The sequence below is a fragment of the Doryrhamphus excisus genome, linkage group LG9 (assembly GCF_037039965.1).
Source record: "Doryrhamphus excisus strain RoL-2023G ecotype Guam linkage group LG9, RoL_Dexc_Guam_v1.1, whole genome shotgun sequence".
Lineage (NCBI taxonomy): Eukaryota > Metazoa > Chordata > Actinopteri > Syngnathiformes > Syngnathidae > Doryrhamphus > Doryrhamphus excisus.
In genome coordinates this window covers 52104-74969 of record NC_136365.1, presented here as the reverse complement: position 1 = coordinate 74969, position 22866 = coordinate 52104, and the positions used below count along the sequence as shown (strand labels likewise).

General features: G+C 42.3%; 2 protein-coding genes across 5 annotated transcripts in view; one reads left to right on the top strand and one right to left on the bottom strand.

The window, feature by feature from the left end:
• Positions 1-17900, top strand: part of LOC131128599 (uncharacterized) — a 37031-nt gene extending 19131 nt beyond the window's left edge. For 3 of the 4 annotated variants that reach the window (XM_058071617.2, XM_058071589.2, XM_058071599.2), the window contains exons 8-18: positions 3777-3865; positions 3947-4261; positions 8235-8301; positions 12661-12784; positions 12867-12957; positions 13231-13336; positions 14278-14351; positions 14626-14724; positions 15888-16004; positions 16087-16184; positions 17088-17900. In XM_058071617.2, the coding sequence (XP_057927600.2) occupies positions 3777-3865; positions 3947-4261; positions 8235-8301; positions 12661-12784; positions 12867-12957; positions 13231-13336; positions 14278-14351; positions 14626-14724; positions 15888-16004; positions 16087-16184; positions 17088-17301 (1394 nt within the window). In that variant the 3' untranslated portion in view covers positions 17302-17900. Of the gene's footprint in view, positions 1-3776; positions 3869-3946; positions 4262-8234; positions 8302-12660; positions 12785-12866; positions 12958-13230; positions 13337-14277; positions 14352-14625; positions 14725-15887; positions 16005-16086; positions 16185-17087 lie in introns of all 4 variants that reach the window. The other variant, XM_078793115.1, reaches the window with a different exon arrangement.
• Positions 17901-22812, bottom strand: LOC131128616 (fibrinogen-like protein 1). Its single transcript, XM_058071631.2, has 7 exons — positions 22663-22812; positions 21762-21930; positions 21506-21665; positions 19707-19804; positions 19552-19640; positions 18799-18968; positions 17901-18200 (listed from the first exon to the last, which is right to left on the bottom strand). Exons 1-7 carry the CDS (start codon positions 22717-22719, stop codon positions 17993-17995), a joined length of 951 nt encoding a protein of 316 aa, XP_057927614.2. The 5' UTR covers positions 22720-22812; the 3' UTR covers positions 17901-17992.
• Positions 22813-22866: the final 54 nt, after the last annotated feature.

Here is a 22866-nt window from a genome sequence, read left to right as displayed (position 1 = left end):
GACCCAAATTCAATTCCTTGGCCATCTCTGTGTGGAGTTTGCATGTTCTCCTCGTGCATACGTGGCTTTTCTCCGGGTACTCCGGTTTCCTCCCACATTCCAAAAACATGCTAGGTTAATTGGCCACTCCAAATTGTCCATAGGTATGAATGTGAGTGTGAATGGTTGTTTGTCTATATGTGCCCTGGGATTGGCTGGCCACCAGTCCAGGGTGTACCCCGCCTCTTGCCCAAAGACAGCTGGGATAGGCTCCAGCACCCCACTGCGACCCTTGTGAGGATAAGCGGTAGAAAAGGAAGGAAGGAATGAAAAATAAGATTTAAGACTAAACCCAGACGTTCCAAATGTGAAGATTGTAAAGAGTTGGTGTTATATTTGTAAAGAAATGAACCCTTTTTGTGTTGTTTATGTCATGTTGCATATTTTTACATATTTGAGCTGTCATAAAAGCAAGTGAAAGTCATGTTTCAAAAATATCTTTTCACAAAAAGCTGTTTTTCCCCCTTTTTATTGTTGTGTGGCTTTATGGGAACAAGGATAAATATAGAAATAGTAGCATCAAAATGTTAGGATGCTGGACAAGATTGCACAAAAAAGGCAAAAGAACCCAGTCATTGGTTCTGGAAGACTGCAGGAAGGTCCAAGTCCAAGTTTGAGGTGTTTTTCCTGCCATGTGATCAAGTCACAGGTGAAATGTCAGATGGTTTATCTTCTTGGCTGAATAGTCTGACCACAGCCACATGGTCTCCTCCCACACTTGTTTTGTTTGTCTCCTTCATGCCTTTGTGTCATCACATCTAAGCTGGAAAAGCAGAGTATCTACCAGACACGGATGATATAGAGGTACACTGAGCGAGAGAATAAATAAAAGAGATTATTCAAATCCCACCCATTCCCCTCCCCCTCCTCTCCCTGCAGTGTTAATAATGATGTGCAGCGTCTTTAAGACCCCCGACAGAACCCACCCGGTCACATCCAGAACATGACATTCTTTGGGACTGAATACAAACAGTTGGACCCGGCTTGGTTAACATCCAGCATGTAGGAGATGGGCTACTAATCATCTACAGCATCGAGGATTTTCTCTTCTCCGCTTCCACCCCCCACATCCCCTCCTTCCCCCACACATGCAGCAGTACTGCCTCCCTCTTTCCTCCTCGTTCTCGTGCTCCATCCGTCATCACTGGATTTTTTGCTACCACCTTGGCAGCTTGTGAAATCCACAGCTTTTTTTGGCGCCATTTTCTATTCGTCCTCCATCGTCGTGGCGACTGGAAGACGTATTGATGAGTTTTTGCTTTTCAGCGAGTCCTGTGGCTGAAAGGATTCTCTTCTCTTTATGCTGTTTTTTGCATTTTTTTGGTCTTTAAATGTTGAAGCTTTTTGTAGCAACAAGCCTCATTTTCTCATATATTGAGGAATTACAAATTAGATCTTTATAGACTAAAAGACGAAGAATTCCTATTTTTTTTTGGGGGGGGGGCAAACAGAAGCTCAGACTTTGTAGAAGAATCCAACTGAAAAGGATTTCCAGAAAATGTTATGGTCTCCAAGGCTGTCGCTGTCCAACTTCCACGTGAAGCTGACAGCCAAAGGACTTTTCCAAAACCTCCAGCTGCTGTCAGGATACAAGAAGAACACGGTGGTGTTCCACGCAGGTCTGAGAGATGTCCCCCTGTCAATCATTCATCATCATCTGTCACAGTGGGAGAAAAGTCCTGCAATAATCTGTCCATCCTGTCGTTTGTTTCTATGCTTTCCATTTCCATGTGCTTTCAAACTCTGCAAAGAAGAAAGTACAAGCTGCCATAGTATATTCACAATGATAATATTTATTACTACTTTTCTCATCTTTAGCTCAAATGTGCCCTCAAGTCTGCCTCGGCAGCCACTTGCCTTTCGTTGGCTGTCCTGCATGTCATTGGCAGCCATTTGTTTGCTTGTGGAGCAGCTAGCGTAGCCGCCATAGCTGTGTAGCGTACAATAGGGCCGTTGCTTGACTGCTGTGTGTATTTGTGCAAGCTTTCTACACGAGTGCTTCAGCGGTGGCGTGATGAATGGCCTTGACTCTATTCCCCTTGTAGCGGCGCCTATACCACATGACTCACACACGCACACGAGCCGCTAGAAATATCTCGCTTTTACTTATTCATCCTTTAAAAGGAGGGTTTCTTTGTGATGTCTTGGTAGCAGAATTGGTAGAGTTTATTTCAATTGGTTTTCTGTCCCACACGGGCCCCTTTTTAGGCATCGTCAACAAATGTTCAATAAGGTTTACATCAGGCCTTTACAAACGCCTAATGTTAACCTGATTTATCAGATCTCTTTAATTAACAATACTGCTCCGCTTCATCCTCATCATCATGCTGCTGTTGCGTTCTAAGAGCTTCCTCCTCCTCTTCCTCCTCCTCTCCCGATCCATCTGAATCCAGCTGCACGTGTTTGGCTGCCCTGTTTTTGCTCGTCTGAGGCCACACACCCACTTTGCCACTGCTGCCTGCCATCAGCCTCAAATGTAGGTTAGAGGAGGCTTTAGTATGCACGTGCATGCCCGTACTAGCACGCACGCACACACACACACACACACACACACACTGCCCAGTGGTTCAGCTGAGGCTCGTCCAGTGGCGTAAGCTGTAATGCGATGTGGAGTTTTTTGCAGCGGCTGATGAGAGTGTGCGAGGATGTGTGTCCTGAACTATATTTTCTATTTATACCTCAGTGGGCAAAAACATCTGCTTTTGCATTTCTAATATCATTTTTACAACTGAGTCAATATGTTCTCTGTGAAGATCGAGGCCATTGCTGAAAAAACGTCTGAACCGTGTCCCGAGCCCAAATCCTTTTGTGTCGTCACCAAAAATCTTTTTCATCATTGACCATCTGCGCTGCGTACTTTTTAATGTTAATAATACTTGCTGTCATGTTGTATTCCCACCATCCATTGTGATGGACTGATCTGTTTTGCATAAATGTACTGTATTTTGAAGGTGAAACGGAAGTGGAATATTTAGGGTAGTTCACTGTGCACAGTCATGTGACTTCATTTATCAAGTCTCCATTTCTCACTGCTTCCAAAAGATGCATATGACAGCTCGGTTTCAGACATTTTATTGAGACCATCACTTACACATATTTCAAATTAAAAGACTGAAACTTAAAATAACTCATCAATAACTCAAGCAAACTTGTCGCTGTCTGTGCAGTTCATCATAGCGCCATTATCATTATCAGCAGAAAAGAAGTAGTCAATATTAACTCCAAATTCAGCAGTTAGACTTCTAAAGCCAAACACTCATTAAACTGCTTTGGACTCAGCTGGCCAGCAGCCTAAAGCTTCCCAAAGCCCTGACCTCAACCCTAATGCACAATGGCGGTCGATGCCAGCAACCCAAGCGAGTGAAATGAAGTCTGCCATTTTGTCTGTGGTAATGCACTCCTTAATGCACACCCGAGTGCATCACATGCAAGCACTCACACACCATCAATACAACACAATCCCATCATGCATCTGAGACAGTCAGAAGGGCGTGTTCTCTTTTGCGGGATGATGTGTGTGTTGTTTTGATACATTAGCCAATGTTTGTGTTCATTGCCTTTTCTCTTTTGTTTGTCTGTAGTTGAATTCTAGCTTGTTTTAGGGTCGGGTTGGTGTTGTGGTATTGAAGAATTGTTCATGCTGTGATTGTGTGGTCTGTGTGTGCGTAGGGAAGTGCACACCATGTTGAATGTTGTGCCTGTCAGCCACAGAATAAGAGGATGCCGTTCTTTTGCAGTTGACAAAAACAAACCCCGGGATGCACCAACAAGATCCACACCTGCAGCAGGGACCAACCAGAGCCAGCAGGATTCACCACAAGATCTGGTATGCAGTCTTCTGTCTCTCCGTGTCCTTTCCTGCTTGAAATCTCCGACTCTAAAATGCATGTGGTAACATTTTTGCCAGGTACCAGTTACCCCAGTGCCCGTCCCAGCGTCCACCAGCACAGAGTTAGGCTCCGCAGCACCCCCTCTTCTTGGGTGTAAAGCAAGACCCAGGTCACGGTCTAGCCCCAAACACGGAGCCCGTCCGCAGGGCGCATCCCAGCCCAGTGCGGCGGGAGCTAATATTGCAGACATTGTGTTCACGGCTAAAGAGAATCACCACACGGAACTTGTGGAGAAGAAGAACCAGTCCATAAGCCAGCTTCGGAAGCTTCTTATCCAAGGCAACAAGAGAGTGGAGGCTCTCGCTACAGTCGTCCAACACCTCTTTATTCAGGTATATTGCATATATTTTACATTTTTGCAGGTTTTATTTCTGAGGAAAAGAAGCATCCTGTGCCACATGTTTAGAAACTAATTGACTGATTTTTTTATCTAAATATTACTTAATTTCTGAAAAATGATGTTTTATTCTTATAATCTCCATAATTAGGCTGTTTATTGGTTGAAAATTCATTCATTCATTCATTCTCTACTGCTTATACTCACGAGGGTCGCAGGGGATGCTGGAGCCTATCCCAGCTGTCTTCGGGCGAGAGGCGGGGACCTGTGATTGGACTGGTGGCCAGCCAATCCCAGGGCACATATAGACAAACAACCATTCACACTCATACCTGTGGCCAATTAACCTAGCATGTACCAAGCATTAACCAAGGAGTACCCGGAGAAAAACCACGCTTGCACGGGGAGAACATGCAAACTCCAAAAGAGATGGCCGAGGGTGGAATTGAACTCGGGTCTCCTAGCTGTGAGGTCTGCACACTAACCACTCATCCGCCGCGCAGCCCCTTGGTAGAAAATAGTCCACCAATATAGTCAAGAGGCAACGTTACATTCATTCAATTTCTATGAGGGTTGCTGGCGTGCTGGAGCCTATCCCAGTTGTCTTCGGGCAGGAGGCGGGAAACTGGAGTACCCGGAGAAAACCCACGTATGCATGGAGAGAACATACAAACTCCACACAGAGATGGCCGAGGGTGCAATTGAACTCAGGTCTCCTAGTGCACTAACCACTTGTCTACCGTGCAGCCTCTGCATGTTTTATTTATGGTAGATACAGTACATACTCTGGTCTGCGGAAGCGACCTCGCCAAGCCAGTAAAAAGTAGTGTTTGTTGTCCAGTAGATAACAACACGCGTTACTGGTTGATATTTGCACAAGTTGTTACGTCGAAGCTGATTTCATCTTTGCATTCCATCGTTCCTGTTCACCATGTTGGAACAAAGCATCCTATCATTAACTCAACAGCAGCCGTGTTGCCATTCGGGGCGTTTCAAGGTGTGTTCATGAAGTGAGAGTGACTTAATGGCTCGTTTTATTCTGAGATCACACCCATTAACGCATGAAGCCACTGAGCAGCTTGTTAGTTCCTTTGAACTTCAATTCAAAATGGCGGAATTCTCTGACCAAACCATACATGAAGTACAGTGGAATCTCGGTTAGTGTTTCTGTTCACATTGAAAATGTCCGCCCAAATCTGCAGACATCTGACTGCATACATTCTATGGTTAGCATACAGTACTGCTAAGAGTCCACTGGGCCGACACTAGTTGGTGCCAGTTTGCGCCAATGGAGTTTGCTGTGGCGCCTAGTGTCGCCAATAAGGTGCCTAGTGGCGTGCAGTGGCTCAAACTGCCTACCAACTGGTTTATGGTGGCCTGTAACGGCGGCAAAAACCAAGAAGAACCAAATGTCACAAACAAGCCACCGATTGGAATCCGCTGGAATGTAATGGCGTGAGCCAAGTTGCGCCAATGATGCTAGGAGCCCACTGGGCCGGCGTCAGTTGTTGCCAGTTGGCGCCAAAGATTATGTGATTGGCAAGTAGTGGCTCGCGGTGTTTATGTTCCTTAAACACTGGACCCCTTTTGTGTTTATTTTTTGTGTAGCTGAATAAGCATTGTGTTAGCATATCTTACACCTATTCAGCCTGTTCTCTATTCTTTTATTCATGTTAGAACTTGCCTTCCAAGATGACGTAATGTCTGTTTTGGTCAAGTAGTTTGGAAAATAAATTACCCACAAAAAATGCGACTTATACTCCAGTGCGACTTATGGATGTTTTTTTCTACCTAATGATGCATTTTTGGCCTTGTGCGACTTTAAAAAAACAGCCTATTTTGAAGAAAAAAAGTGAAATCTGAATATTGACTCTGCAGGGATGCGTTTTATTCCTAAAAGGTACATTGGGCGGGACGCGTGGTGAGTGCAGTGGAGGAATGTAGCTGCTGCTGATCGTCAGTGTGAGATAAACCTTCAATGAATTCCAGGATTTCCTAATCTGCCTTTTGCACTGGAAAAACAGCTGGCTAATATCGGCTGCCACCACCTTCCCTTGAGGGTAGGGGTGTAGCTTCTCCCTGTTGTCAAGAGGCTTGAAACATTGGGGGACTGCCCCCCCCCCACCTTCCCATTGGTATTTAAATCCAGCTTCTTTGTCTCAACGGGCTTGTTTGCCTTGTCTTTCACGTATTTGCAGCCATAAATGACACAGAACTTACTGACATTTAAATCACCGCATTTTACCCTACCGGTTGTTACATACCTATAAACACAATTTTACCATACAATATAATAATTCTACATTATGTCTTGTGTTTTTCATTGAGTAATGTGACTGTAAAGATTGCTATAGGGGTGTTACTTCTTGTCGAGAAGGCTCTAATGATGTAAAAAAAACACATTATATCAGGTTTTCTATGCTCTAACTATGAAAATATTCAATTTGTAAATAAATATTACACAAGTTTAGTAGCACACAAAAGTGGAGAAACCGAACCCCAAAGGTTGTCAAATGTAACTGGGACGAGATTACAGATTGCTGATGTAAATAATTGCTGATGTAAATAACTTCTACGCAAAGATGTGAAAGAATAGGGAGTTAAGACAGAGGGAGAGCGCGACAAAGGGGGAGTAGAAATAACTTGAATTCCTATGATACAGTATTCCAGACAGGAGGGGGCGGGACAGATGGAGGGGAGGAGGGAGGACAAGGAGATCTGTGGTGAACAGGTAGAGAGCTGGAGGAATGCAGTCACTCACATGCATGGACACATGTCATGCTAGCAGAGGACATAGAAAGATGCTACCTTTAAGGACATGCTGGTGAGAAGACGAGGGGGAGGACACAATGGACTGAGGAAACAAAAAAAGATGCTTTGAGTTTGTGTGTGTGTGTGTGTGTGTGTGTGATGAGAGCATCATGGGCTCCACGGCCAGCAAATCCCATCACAAGAAACGCAAGGTTTGTGTTTTCTGCTGAAAATATCTTTTAAGCATTTTTCGCTGCTGCTAGCACTCAAGTGCCTACAATTGAGAAGGAATTATCACTTGAAGCAGCTTTTGTCATACTGAAACATCAACCATATAAAAATGCAAAGACGCTATCTATATTTATGTACTGTACATTAAAGACGCCACTTTTTGCTCTTTTTAACATCTGTGTGTGTAGTCGTATTTTTAGAATGTGCCCCAGGGCCCAGGGACACACTTTGAACACCTAAGAAGATTCCACTGTGGTTTGTTTTTAAAAGTAACATTAATCATTAATGTCAGCGCGAGGATACTAAAGCCATGTCAGCACTCTCCTTATCGCATTGTTTTATGACATTTTCTTTTACTATCGCTCTCTGCTTCAACATGTGCTGTTTTGACATAAAAGTAACAAAGTTTACAGTTGGCTTTTCCAAAGCTACTGCTTGCCATGTCCATTTTTTATTTTTCCCCCCACGTATTTTCTCTCACCCTAGTCTGCTCCTTCACTTAACTGACCTCTCAGACAGCAGATGGATTTTATGGCTGTGTGTGTGTGTGTGTGTGTGTGTGTGTGTATACTATAAATGCACTGTTCATTGTAAGGCACTGCTGTTATTTGTGGCTCGTGTTGGCGGAAGAGAGCACATCGGGACTTCTGCAGCAGAATGCACACTTAATGTGTTCATCAAATGAGCATGCATGAGCATGTCTAATGCGTGCATGCGTAAACGTTTGAGTTCAGGTGGCCCCATGTCTTGGACTTCACGTTGAATATGTGTTTGTTGGAGGATATTTTAGGATTTCATGTTGTTGTTTGGGCTGCACGGCGACCCAACGGATACATCCGTATCTCTCAGTACCCACCAACACCAAGCAAGAAAGTATTTACATTTGGATTATACAGCTGTACCTAATGTTGTGGCAGTGGGTCATTTTCAAACGTAGGGTATGGTGTTCACAATTTCTAATGCTTAAGTGTGTTCCTTCATTGCAGCGTGAGGAGACTTTAAAGCAGAAGAAGGATTTGTCAACAGAAGTGGCAAACCTCAGAGACGAGCTAGGTAAGAGAATTATTTTCATACATATCTACATGTGATTTGTTTATATTATGTATCAAATAGTATCTACAAACACGTGGGCCATTCTACCAAATCACTGCCATTTGGGTCACTCCCCTAAAGGGGTACCAAAAGTGAGGAAAATGTTGTATTAATACTGTAAATGCCGGTGTATAAACCGCATCCACTAAATTTAGAGGATGTGTACATATATATAAGCCGCACAAGTCTGTGAGGACCAGTCGGCTCTTTATTTGACAGGAGCCAATCAGGAGCTACGAGAAAATCTCACGACAACCTTGTCAACCCGGTGATTATTACTCAATATAACAGTTTGACTCACAGTGTCATCTTACAAACAAACTCATCACACAGCACCTTAACACAAACATTATACCTGTGCCAATAGAAGTTTAAAATGTTGGATTTGTTTTCCCATAATTGAGTTTGTTTAAGAACCATTTCATTGGAGGAGCATAGAAAGCATAGACAATGGTGGGTGGTACTGCAGTGCTTTCAAAATGGAGGTGAACACTGGACTGCTGCGGAAAGTTTGTTTTTGATCCAAACTTTGAATGAACTGAACACAATTTCAAGACTGGACAGACGAAAACTCGCAATATGGAGTTATTCCAATCGGTGAAAGAAAAAATTGGGGAAGCCGGTAGCACGTGATATTAATGTTTACGTTTTACTGCGCATGCCCCATTGATTATTCAGTTTGATTGTAGCGGCGCATGTAGACCAGAGATTGGAATATTCCTTTCCATGTATACTATTGTTTTTGGAAAAGTCATTCGGAAATACAAACATTTCCTCATGTAAACGTGGCTACTGTCTGTCAATATAACATACGCATGTTCGTACTACGCTAATGCAGTAATATAAACAGCAGTGTACCTTATGCAGTCCCAAGGTGTATCGTGTGTGTGAGGAAGCTGAGCAAACACACTTTCCCTACATTCACTGACTATCATCTTTTTTTTTACTGCACGTTTGACCTTTGACTCATCTCTGTACACACGGAGCTGAGGAATGTTTGCAGTGTATAGACCGTTGATGACACACACACACACACACACACACACAGCCACTGTCAGTAAAAGCTTTATATTCCTTCAGTCGGTCTTAACAGGAACAACCTGTTCTGTCCCATTCAGTGGTTTAATAGTTTTCCTGTGACTTATACAGTTTGTCATATACAGTGAAGAAAATAAGTATTTGAACACCCTGCTATTTTGCTATTTCTCCCACTTAGAAATCATGGAGGGGTCTGAAATTTTCATCGTAGGTGCATGTCCACTGTGAGAGAGATAAACTAAAAAGAAAAATCCAGAAATCACAATGCATGATTTTTTAACAATTTATTTGTGTGATACAGCTGCAAATAAGTATTTGAACACCTGAGAAAATGAATGTTAATATTTGGTACAGTAGCCTTTGTTTGCTATTACAGAGGTCAAACGTTTCCTGTAGTTTTTCACCAGGTTTGCACACACTGCAGGAGGGATCTTGGCCCACTCCTCCACACAGATCTTCTCTAGATCAGTCAGGTTTCTGGGCTGTCGCTGAGAAACACGGAGTTTGAGCTCCCTCCAAAGATTTTCGATTGGGTTCAGGTCTGGAGACTGGCTGGGCCATGCTAGAACCTTGATATGCTTCTTACGGAGCCACTCCTTGGTTTTCCTGGCTGTGTGCTTCGGGTCGTTGTCGTGTTGGAAGACCCAGCCACGACCCATCTTCAATGCTCTGACAGAGGGAAGGAGGTTGTTCCCCAAAATCTCACAATACACGGCCCCAGTCATCCTCTCTTTAATGCAGTGCACTCGTCCTGTCCCATGTGCAGAAAAACACCCCCAAAGCATGATGCTACCACCCCCATGCTTCACAGTAGGGATGGTGTTCTTCGGATTGTACTCTTCATTCTTCTTCCTCCAAACACGCTTATTGGAATTATGACCAAAAAGTTCTATTTTGGTCTCATCTGACCATAAAACTTTCTCCCATGACTCCTCTGTATCATCCAAATGGTCATATGCAAACTTAAGACGGGCCTTGACATGTGCTGGTTTAAGCAGGGGAACCTTTCGTGCCATGCATGATTTCACATCATGACGTCTTAGTGTATTACCTACAGTAACCTTGGAAACGGTGGTCCCAGCTCTTTTCAGGTCATTGACCAAGTCCTGTCGTGTAGTTCTGGGCTGATTCCTCACCTTTCTTAGAATCATTGAGACCCCACGAGGTGATATCTTGCATGGGGCTCCACTCCGATTGAGATTGACCGTCATGTTTAGCTTCTTCCATTTTCTAATGATAGCTCCAACAGTGGACCTTTTTTCACCAAGCTGCTTGGTAATTGCTCCGTAGCCCTTTCCAGCCTTGTGGAGGTGTACAATTTTGTCTCTGGTGTCTTTGGACAGCTCTTTGGTCTTCGCCATGTTACAAGTTAAAGTCTTACTGATTGTATGGGGTGGACAGGTGTCTTTATGCAGCTAACGACCTCAAACAGGTGCATCTGATTCAGGATGATACATGGAGTGCAGGTGGACTTCTAATGGGCAGACTAACAGGTCTTTCAGGGTCAGAATTCTAGATGATACACAGGTGTTCAAATACTTATTTGCAGCTGTATCACACAAATAAATTGTTAAAAAATCATGCATTGTGATTTCTGGATTTTTCTTTTTAGTTTATCTCTCTCACAGTGGACATGCACCTACGATGAAAATTTCAGACCCCTCCATGATTTCTAAGTGGGAGAAATAGCAAAATAGCAGGGTGTTCAAATACTTATTTTCTTCACTGTACCTGCTGCGACTTCAAGGGTTGTTATGGCAACCACCAGCTACAACAATGCTAATTCATATCCTTTACCCGACTTGTGCGATGAAGCAAGAGCTCAAGTATATGCTTTCTTCAGCTGTTCTTGCCTTTTTGTTTCCATCGCCACTCCGACAGCTGCTCAGACGCACGCACACACACACACACACACACACACACACACACACACACACACTGTGAGCTCCATTCAAAGAGAAACACAGAATGTCCCAGCTGCAGCCAGTTGTTACTACAGTTGTACTACATTATTTTGATCACAATCATGGCTACTGCGTGTGGGTGAACACAAACAGCTGCATTTCACTGTTATATATGATCATATATCATGATCATATGTCAAACTAGGACAACAGAAACTACCCAGATGACCATACTGTAGTTTTTTTGACACTCGCTAATGTTTATTACACACACTGTTGCCTTTACTACTCCTTTAATCTTATCAGGCCAAAACTACCTTTGTGTGAAAGATTGTTCTTAAGAAATAAGAAATGACCAATCGTGCCAGGATATGCAAACTAATGATAACAAGTGTTGGTGAATGATGCGTCAATTTTGCATAATCTGTGCGTGCGCAAAACAGACATAATCACTACTTTAAACTTCAAAAATGAGATGGCCAGGTATGCGCCCGTGAGAGCTGAATCAGTCACGACAGGAATGAGTCGTGCTTCATGAATCTTAACTGACAACAAACATCATGGTAGGGCTGGATCACTTGTCCGCCATAAGAGTCATTCAGTTGGAATGTGGTCGACTCATAGAGAAAACCTTCAGACTGTTTTCCTGCTCTTCTTCCTCTTCCACTTGCATCTTATTTCTAAGACAACCATGTACAGTTCCTGTCAAACTTTTACAGTGCATACGCTTGTCGCGGGAATCATTATATCCATTTTGGGCCTTTAGAACGTAATTTGAAACTTTGTTCAATTTAATTTTTAATTGATTTTCATTTATCTGTTTGTTTGTGTTCAAAATAACATGAAAAGTTCTGAATGGATTTGGATTAAATTGTCAGGAATTGTCCAAAATAGGATATAGAAGAACCAGTTAAACTTTGGGGGCGATCCAGGTCACTGTCCGGATCCTGGAAGTTTTTAAAGGATACTTTAAGATCATTTTTGGCATTTGTGCAAATAACTCCACAAAACGTGGTCAGAGTACTTTTTGGAACGGCTGTATTTCCATTATTTCTTAAGGGGGCAAAAATGGATTTGGTTAGTGTGTTTCGGTTAGAGTCGGACCTTTTGTGAACAAAAGAATGACGCTATAAGAAAGTCTTATCCACTAAGGTGTAAGCGTATGTTTAGCGTCCAAATGCTAAGCTGTAGCCACTAAAAATGGTGGACATATGCAGGAGTGTTAAATGTTCAGTCTTTTGACGGAACCACACTGTTTTTTTTAAAGGCTCTTTGTCCTCCTGAGGACTTGCAAGGCACTGGCTTTGACATTTTCTGTATGAAAAATGATAACCTTGGAAAAAATAGCAAATAACCCAAAGGTTTTGTCTTCTTGCAGTGGCATCGTCTCAGTGCTGTGAGCGTTTGCACACGGAGAAGCAGGAGGTGCGCGTCCATTTGGAGGAGGCCTTGAAAAGGCTTGAGGAGCAGCACAAGGAGGAGCTGGTGCAACTGGAGGACAGGTGTCGTGCCAGCAACCACTCCCATGCATGTCAAGGCAAACGTGAAAAAGATTCTTATTCTTTCTCGTTTCTTCTGTGTCAGATTGAGGAATTTTTACCAAACGGAGTGGGACAAGGTCCATAAAACGTACCAAGCAGAGGCTGACAAATGTCGCATGTTGATGGAGCAACAGGTGAGAGAACACACGCCAGCCCCTTGGACCAGTTATCACCTCTTGTGAGAGCAGTGTGTGACAGCTGCACACTGACTTTCGAGTATGGTCACAGAAATAATAATAATAATAACAATAATAATAATAATAATAATAATAATATAGCTCTCTTTAGAATGCTACGTAAAACAAACCAATGACACTGCGGGACAGTAAGGACACTCAACCTGCATAGGACACACGCACACAAACACACACCAGACCAGCTGATGGAGACTGCATTTCCACCTGCAGGTGGAGGAGCTGCAGGGCAAACAGGAAGCTGAGAGGAAAAACCAGGAAGCGAGTCATAGCCACATGATGGAGTCTCTCAAACAACAGCATGAGACGTCTCTGCAAGGTATGAAGACTGCTTGAAGAAGATGACACCCTGAAGCTACGCATATGTCGCTTCCTGAATTGGTCCCAGGGCCACCCAGTGGCAACAGGAAATGACATGTCCTCTTAGGGCTAATTCATAACAGAAGTTTCAAGTCATCAATTTACTGCGGCTAGTCATATCGCATCGGAAATCGGTAATTCATACTATAACGATGCATCTCAGCTTGCAAATAACTGGCGAGCTCCCCCTAGAAATTCAGAATAAAAGGTGGGTGGGTTTTTATTTTTATAGTTAAAGCATAAAAAACATATTTATGGCCTTCCAAATATGTTTTTCTCAACATTGTTAAAGCCCTTAGATGTGAAATAACACCCCTAAAGTCACCTTTACACTCCTATTACTCAATGCAGTAGACATAAAAAGAGAAAATAAGACTAGTGCTGATGTGTGTCGCTATAACCTAGGGCAATTGAGTGGCGAGCAGACAGGAAGTGAGGTTGAGTTTTAGCTTAGCGTGGGTTAAAGCCACAACAGTAGCCCGTGTTAGGGATTATTGTGCCTATTGTGAGATCAAGTCTGCAATAGAAACCTGTTCCGGTGATCTGGTGCTTGTGTATCTCAGCCAACCTTACAGTAATATTACTGACACCTAGTGACCGGAGTAGAATAGTACATATCATCACATCTTTCAATGCTTCTTCTGAATGCCTTATATTTGTATTTTACTTAATTTATCAATTTTAATGCTTGAAAATGCTTCATTTAGGCAAAAATATGTATAAGCACGGAATATTTATGTTTTCATATGTTGTTGATGTTGAGAAGAAAATAAAGGTACTGGCTTCACTGTACTAAGACTTGGTGAGGGAAGTGTATACAGTACATGTTTACAGTATTTTACAGTAAATAGTACATTTTGTATGTTTGCTGTGATATTGTGTTTCTCTGTGCTTTTTCAGAGTTAAAGAAAATAGAGAAAACCAATCTGGAGAACCTGGAAAAAACGCTAAAGGAGACAGAAACCACTCTTTCAGTAAGACGGTTTCACAAAAATAATCATGCAATTATCGAGCATCACCTGCAAGCTAAATATATACATGTTTGCTCAGCATATGAGTGTGAATATCTGTTTTTACCCATAAGTCACTCTTGGAAACCCATGAGAGAACAGATTGGCTTACTTTGCTAACATCTTTTTAGCTTTCAACTTCATGATTGGTTGTTGCATAGGATAAGAACAAATAGTTTTTGAGGATGATTTCTGTGTGTGTGTGAATTGTAAATGCTGGACTTGTCTCTCCTGCCAGGACCAAATATCAATGCTGTTAGCAGAGAAGGAGGCCCTGAATGAGAAGCTGATAGCAGAGGAGGAGAGGAGGCGGCGGATACTCACAGACAACAATCTGGTAATGACTCTTCCACCTGTAACACACATCTTCACTTAAGCCATCGCGCTTCAAATTTCACAGCTTCACTCTGTTATGGTTTTTCAAATATACATGAATTCATAAACCATGTTGTTTTGTGATTGAATAGAACCTATTATTAGTCAAAACATACGCATACTAAAGCAAATGCTAGGTGTTTTTGCCTAAATGAAGCTTTCTCAAGCATAAAAATGGCTAAATGGACTGAAATACAAACGTAAGACATTAAGAAGAAGATGCATTCAAATTGTGAATGTAGCATTCGTACTTCAGTACGTGGAAAAAAAACTATATTAGGAAAGCAGGAAGTGAACAAAAGTACCAGATGGAGGGGTAGGATTTAATAAGCTTTGCTTCTTCCTACTCCTTTGGACATGTGGAACTGGGAACTGATTATGGGATGCACTCAATTGTAATCTGATGCATTTTCAAATGAAATAAAACCATGACCATTACTATTCTACACTGGGTACTGTGATGTTCGGTGAGACACACAAGCACCAGACTTGATCGCTAGGTAGGTAGGAAATATATCAGTACCAATATGAGTTGAAAATGCAAAGAAAATCGGTTTTAACATTTTCCCATAATACATTTAGTCCAAGCATAGCATTTCAATGGTGCGTGCCAGGGCACTGCAATGACGTCAGCCTCCTCTGGTCTCTGTGCTCCTCTGGCTCCCTCAGGTGGACAGAGGCAGAATGTCAGCACCATGCAGTCATTTTCTATGCTGTTTGTCCTCCGATGAAATGCTTTGCTCAGGTGAAAAAGGGAAAAAATAGGGAAAATATTTAAACAGTTGGCGATATCAACTAATTTGATCACCTGAGAAACTGTGAATGTGAAATACTCATCATGAGTATTTAGTATAGTAGTTTCAAAGCTTACAGTTGTATTTTATTTATATATACGTATATGTGTGTGTGTGTGTGTGTGTTTTATAGTATAGAGTGTAAGTCGATCTTTGGGACTAGGTTATTTCAAAAGAAGCTCGCAGACTGAAAAAGTGTGAACAGCCCTGGTTTATACCAACTTAAAATGCTATGGATCTGCCATATTAATATGTGTACTTATGCACGGCAGGGGGTGTTTTGTGCAATATCTAAGGAAAAGTGCTCAAACATATATGAACATGTGTTCAGAGGGACTCCCGCACGGTGTACCTGGAGCAGGAGCTGGAAAGTCTGAAGGTTGTGTTGGAGATGAAGAATAATCAACTGCACCAGAAGGAGAAGAAGTTAATGGAGATGGACAAACTGGTGGGTAGCATCCTCAGCGGCTATTAGTTTCACTTTTCGTGCTGTTTGAATCACCTTTTCTACCGGCCTCTTGCTCACACAGGCGGAAACAAACGTCAAACTTGAGGAGTGTCTGAATAAAGTTCAACAGGAGAACGAGGACTACAAAGCCAGGATGGACAAACATGCTGCTCTCTCAAAGTGCGTAAACAGTCTTTGCGTGCGTGCGTGTGTGTGTGTTTGACTTTTGAAATGTTAGCCTCTCTTGGAAAACACATCTTGAAAGACCTTTGCAGACTGTTTTGTGCTCACCAAAGCAGCAGGTGGCATTTTTACATGTTTATGTCTTTATGCTGCAATGATAATGTTTTTTTGTCAAACGTTGAGATCTCCCACTTTGAACGCACCACAGTTGAAGCATGGTCATGTGTCAAAAATAGCCTTTTTTATATGCACATCAATTACTCAGTGAGACTATAGTCCTGGGGTGGGCAAATATTTTGACTCGTGGGCTGCATTGAGTTAACAAAATTGTCCGGGGGGCCATAACGTATATTTAATACACACACACTATTTTATGCTTAGAATTTTACTTGAATTATTTGCCTAATTTTATGTGTAAAAGTTTTTTTTGTCTAAATAAGACATCCGACTTGCAAGTCATGTTGCCAGTTTGTATGTTAAAGTTGAAATACTTAGAGAGCAACTGGCAGGCCGGGTTTCAAACCCTTGGTGGGCCGCATGTGGCCCCCGAAATGTAGTTTGCCCACCCCTGCTATAGTCCCAATTGGTCCTGGAAGTGACCTCCACAAAAACCGGGGCTCTACTGTATACTACCAGTGGGAAATCATATAAAACAATAGCCCCGTACAAAACGGTGACAAATATCATTAAAGGAGACAACCTACAGTGCTGCGTACCATCATGGACTGATTATGTATTTACATCAAATTACATAGCAGTGCTACGTTGCAAGCTCATTTATTTGGATTAGTTGCTGTACAAAGTCATTTCTGTCATAGCTATAATGAAAATGATTCATCAACTAAATTAACTGTGTGTGTGTGTGTGTGTGTGTGTGTGTGTGTGGGCGTGCACGTGCAGGCAGCTCTCCAGCGAGCAGGCCAAACTCCAGCAGACACTGCAGAAAGAGTCCAAGGTCAACAAGCGCCTGTCGATGGAGAACGAGGAGCTGCTGTGGAAGCTGCACAACGGTGACCTGCTGGGCAGCCCTCGTCGCCTCTCCCCCACATCCCCCTTCAGCTCGCCACAGAACTCTGCCTCCTTCCCCGCAGCTGCGCCCTTATCTCCCAGATAACGGCCTCCGTATCCTCCTCTCGTATTGATCTCCGAAAAAACCAAACATTTGCTTTGAAAGCAGAGAGATGGTGGATGTTCTGTGAGCGTGGGACTTGTTTTTGTGCTTCTGACGATCAACAAACTCCTTTTTCCTCAAGAAAACAACAGGCACACCTCAGGGTCTGTATATAAAACACCCATCCTTATATTTGTTACTTTTTGACAAGAAAAGGTGACGGCGTCAGCACTTGGTTGAGATTCTGCCAACTGCCAGGGAAGTGTTCATGGAATGTTTTGCCTTTATGCTTCTTGCTTGAAAGCTGTTCCTTTCCTCCCAAAGAGCGAAGCTCAATCACTTGGCTGAAGTGAAAGAACTTCATGTTCAACTTCATGGAACCTTCTGTGTTTGCCCCTTCCAACCTTACTCTTACTATGTGGAATGTAATCCTCCTTGGATGTTAAATCTGGACAGACCAGATCCAAACCCATCATGTCGTACATCGTATGTACGGCACTAACTGACCTTGTAAAGTCAATGCAATGCTCGGAAACCTCAAATGTACCCAGGATGCCTCAGCAGGTTCTCTTTCTTTTGAAATACAGTATATTATCACACCATCGTAGTCATGTTTTTATTGCTGGCGCTCAATTACAACAAAATAACTGCATAATACTCTCCGTCATGATGGTAGTACTCGGTAGCAAAGTACTCAGTGGCCAAGATAAGTGATACCACGTGCTGCTTTGATCGGCTGTGAAATGGCCTGTGGATGTTCAAGGTCAGCAGCACGTACCATCATGACCACAGATTTGATGGAGTACCACCACCCGTGCCACGTGTACCACACCACCCCGTCGTCAGTCATTGCTTGGTACGGACCTCTGTAGTAATGGCCGTTCAGATTCCCGGAATCACACCTGACCACAGGAAAGTACAACATAAGGAAAGGAAGGCAGTTTTGTTCAGTTCTTCAACGAGAACTGAAATGTACAAAAATGATTTTCCGTAAGAAATAATGTAAATGCAGTGAATCCATCCCCATTGGGGGAAAATAAATATAAAAGTAAAATTTAAGGGAATAAAGTCAATATTACAAAAATTACAAAGAATGTTCAAGTAGAAAAATTTATATATATTATATATATTTTTTATTTTTTTGAGAAAAAAAATCAAACAAAACGTGATTTTTTGACAATTAAGTTGGGGAAAAGCTGTAATAAAATGGGAATAAAGTCAAAATATTACCAAAAATATTGTTGGGAAAAAATGCAAAAATTAGGGGGAAAAAGGAAAGATCCCTGTTCATACTGATAATATGCTTTTTCACCAAACTGACATGCATATTTTTGTGAAACTTCTTAGCATATCTTCATCTTGCTTGCTTGGTATCCTTTCATTTTGCTGTAAAACATTTGGACGTTCCATTCCACAGAACTGTACAGTACAGAGCAAACAGACTAGTTTTGTACACTGAAGTTTTGTACGCCAAAAAAAAAGGATTGTTTTTGTTTGTACCTGCTGAACCACCAGCCGGACTTGCTGTGCCGTACACACTTGGCATCTCCACCAGGCTGCTTGTCGTATGTGCTGAATTTCACCGCAGCTGGATGCTGGCCGGAGTGCACATCAGCGAGAGCATCCCCTGCATCGCCACTGTAGTCCCCTAAATGCAACTGATACTGGTCCTTTGAAACATATTAGCGTTATTAGTATCATACATACGTAAGCTCCAACTTGCATCACAGTGCAGGAAAAAAACTGGTACATAACTTCCTGGACTGTTTTTATGACAGAAGCCAAGTGTTCAAAGACATGAGGATTTCTATTTGACGACACCATATGTTTATTCATTCATTCATTTCATTTTTTCAGCTGTCTTGGGGCAAGAGGCGGGGTACACCCTGGACTTGTGGCCAGCCAATCACAGGGCACATATAGACAAACAACCATTCACACTCACATTCATACCTATGGACAATTTGGAGTGGCCAATTAAGCTAGCATGTTTTTTGGAATGTGGGAGGAAACCGGAGTACCATATGTATGTTTAGATTTTGGTCAAATGTGTCTATAGACCCACGTGCAATAGATAGAGAAGTGGAAATGGAGAAGCCACATGAATAAACCAGAATAATTTGTACCGATTGTAAGCCCAGATAGTAAATAGAGACAGTAAAAGTTAGTCTAAATAAGAACCACACTGTTATGAGAAAGGAAAGAAGGTCATGCTTAAAGATAAAGTACATAGAAACAGAGGATGAGAACTACCTTTTCACTGTCCACACGAAAGTTCTTGTATTCTGCAAAGCGGGTTTTTCCCTCAAAGTCCTCCATGTTAATACGCATGTCATACGTTCCTACAAGAGCTTGGAGTTATCATCTAATGTGTGACATTTCAAATAAAATGAAGGACGCATTCATACCTTGGGAGGAAAGATGGTGGAGAGCATCATTGCCCAGCCAGAACTCTCCTGAAGGAGAGTGGAGGTCTCCGAATCCATGCTTGTACTCCACCCACGCTCTGCACACACACACATTATTACTCCTCAGCAGTGTTGGGTGTTTTACAGTAACAGGTCATCTATTTACAGTGGAGGTCCAATTCTAACCGAAATGTATGCTAACCAAATCTATTTTCCCCGTAAGACTTCCAGTAAATCCAATTCATCCGTTCCAGAAAGTCAAGAATGTTAACACAAAACACATTTTTATAGTTTTACAATTATAGTTATAGTAGTGATTGTTGCCAAAGACACAATATGGCAGCGAGATAACAGACACCACCTTGGTAATATGATATGATAAATATGATAACCTTGGTGTTTTGCTATGAGTTACTTCTTGAAATTCCTTACTGTTTCTCACCTCAAGTCTCTGCTTTTCGTTTGATCACGGCTGCAAAATAAGCCAAAATGGAACCAACAAAAGTTGCAAGTGCTGGCATTTTAATAAAAAAGGTGAGAAAAACAAATAAAGTTAAGAAGTAACTCATAGCAAAACACCAAGGTGGTGTCTGTGTTATCTTGCTGCCATGTCGTGTCTTCATCTAAAAAAAAACCCCAAAGTTCATAAAAACTGTTTATGTGTGAAATCATTAATATGTTTATGAAAATCCAATGAAGATGTTTAGATGTTGTTATGAGCACCTAGCCTATATTAGACCTGATCCACTTTGAAAACCACTAGGTTTAGACTTCGGGACTCTTATGTTTTGAGCCTTTAACCCAGTGGTTTTCAAACTGGGGGGGGGGCAAAGTTTTCAAAAGGTTGAAGCTTGAAAATGCATACCTAAAGTTTGTGATGGGAGTAAATTCACTCTTTTCATTTTCATTTCAAAGGTCAGAACTGTACGGCTGCACGGCGGATGAGTAGTTAGCATGCAGGTCTCACAGCTAAGAGACCGGGGTTCAATTCCACCCTCATCTCTGTGTGGAATTTACATGTTCTCCTCGTGCATGCGTGGGTTTTCTCCGGGTACTCTGGCTTCTTCCAAAATATTTGGTGACTCCAAATTGTCCATAGGTATGAATGTGAGTGTGAATGGTTGTTTGTCTATATGTGCCCTGTGATTGGCTGGCCACCAGTCCAGGGTGTACCCCGCCTCTCGCACAAAGACAGCTGGGATAGGCTCCAGCACCCTCTGTGACGCCGTGTGGGCATCATCATCATCATAATTTACAGCACGATATTGAACTCTGTTGCTTTCTACACTATTAGAAGTGTATTTCCTATATTTTGACCACCCAAAGTTATCCCATACTGCGACCCATAACACAGTTCAGCTCCAAAAATTGAGGGGAATAATATTAATTCATTCATTTTCTACCACTTATCTTCATGAGGGTCGTGAGGGTGCTGGAGCCTATCACAGCTGTTTTCGGGCGAGAGGCGGGGTCCACCCTGGACTGGTGGCCAGCCAATCCCAGGGCACATATAGACAAACAACCATTCACACTCACATTCATACCTATGGACAATTTGGAGTGGTCAATTAACCTAGCATGTTTTTGGATTGGAGGAGGAAACCGGAGTACCCGGAGAAAACTCACGCATGCACGGGGAGAACATGCAAACTCCACACAGAGATGGCCAAGGGTGGAATTGAATCCAGGTTTCCTGCGTGCTAACCACTTGTCTCCCATGCAGCCCGGGAATAATATGATCTCTTAATTCAAGTAATGACTTTTAGTCAGTTCCATGTGTGAAATGAGTACGGCTTCACCTGTCAAAGCTTTCTTTGCCATCTTTCCTTCTCTGGAAGAGAGTCCATCCTCCCCCATCGTTCATGTCGCAGTACACACTGAGCACAGTGGGGGAACCGTCGGGCCGAATCACATACAAACCGCTGGCCACATTCCCATCAGCAAACACCTCCGAGCAATCTACACACACACATTCAGTCGCATATGTATTTGCATCCAAGTTTGCATAACTTTTCATTTGACAAATTCAGTGTGAAAACAATCAGGAGTTGATACCTCTGTAGAGGTTTTGGGGTCCCAGATGTGAGTTAGGAATGTGCTCCAGCTGCTGAGCCTGGTGGCTGTGGAGCTCCAGGATGTATCCGTGCTGGTTGTCGATCACGTTTCTCAGCACCTTAATCTCTTCCTCCAGACTGGCCACTCTATGCTCACACGGCACAGGAGCCTGGATAAGAAGGCAAACTGTGAAGGCAAGAATGCTCCAAACGATAGAGTCCAAAAATGCATGACCTACGCCATCGGTGTCCAAAGTGCAGCCCCGGGGGCCAAGGATATCACGTTTTTATGCTGATATCAGGTTGATAATTATCGGACTTCCTTATGTATATTACAACTTTATTCCTTGTAATATTATTACTTTTTTTTCTTGTCAATTTCCGACTCTATTCTTGTTAATATACCACTTTATTCTCGTGATATTTTTATAACTTTTTTTCAATAATTTACGACTTTATTCTTGTAAATTTACAACATTATTCTCAAAATCTAATTTGTTTTTCAATGTGGACTGAATACATAAAGAAGAAAGCTGAAACATGTGAAAAAATTCAAGAAAGCAACAGCAAATATGGATAATAATTCCAATAATAGACTTCTCCACCTAAATCGACTTTTAATAACAAATACTGTACATAACTTCATGTGTTGCTTTACAAAATACAAAGTAACCCTTGTATCCTTTCATTTTTTCTATGATGATGATGATGTAGCCCTTTATTCTTGTCACTTATACAGAAGTACAAGCAAAATAGTGCAATCATATATGGCCCTTGGTGGAAAATATGACCTACACAAACAAGACAGTGAATTGCATTTCTCTATATAATCCAATTATGTCATATAATCCCTCTTCATGTCAGTCTTTTCACATTTAAGCCTTGAAAAGGTGCATTCTTACCGCCAGTGAGACAGCCAGGTGACAAAGAAGAAACACCAATTTCACCAGCATGGCCATGACGTCCTCTCTGCTGTCCTCTTCACTGTCCTTTACTCCAATCTCAGGGTGAGCAGCATGGCTTTGAACGCTGACACACTCCCACTTTACACTCTGTGCCATCCACTGCTTGCAATAAATCCAAATGTGCAGCATATGTGTAGAAAT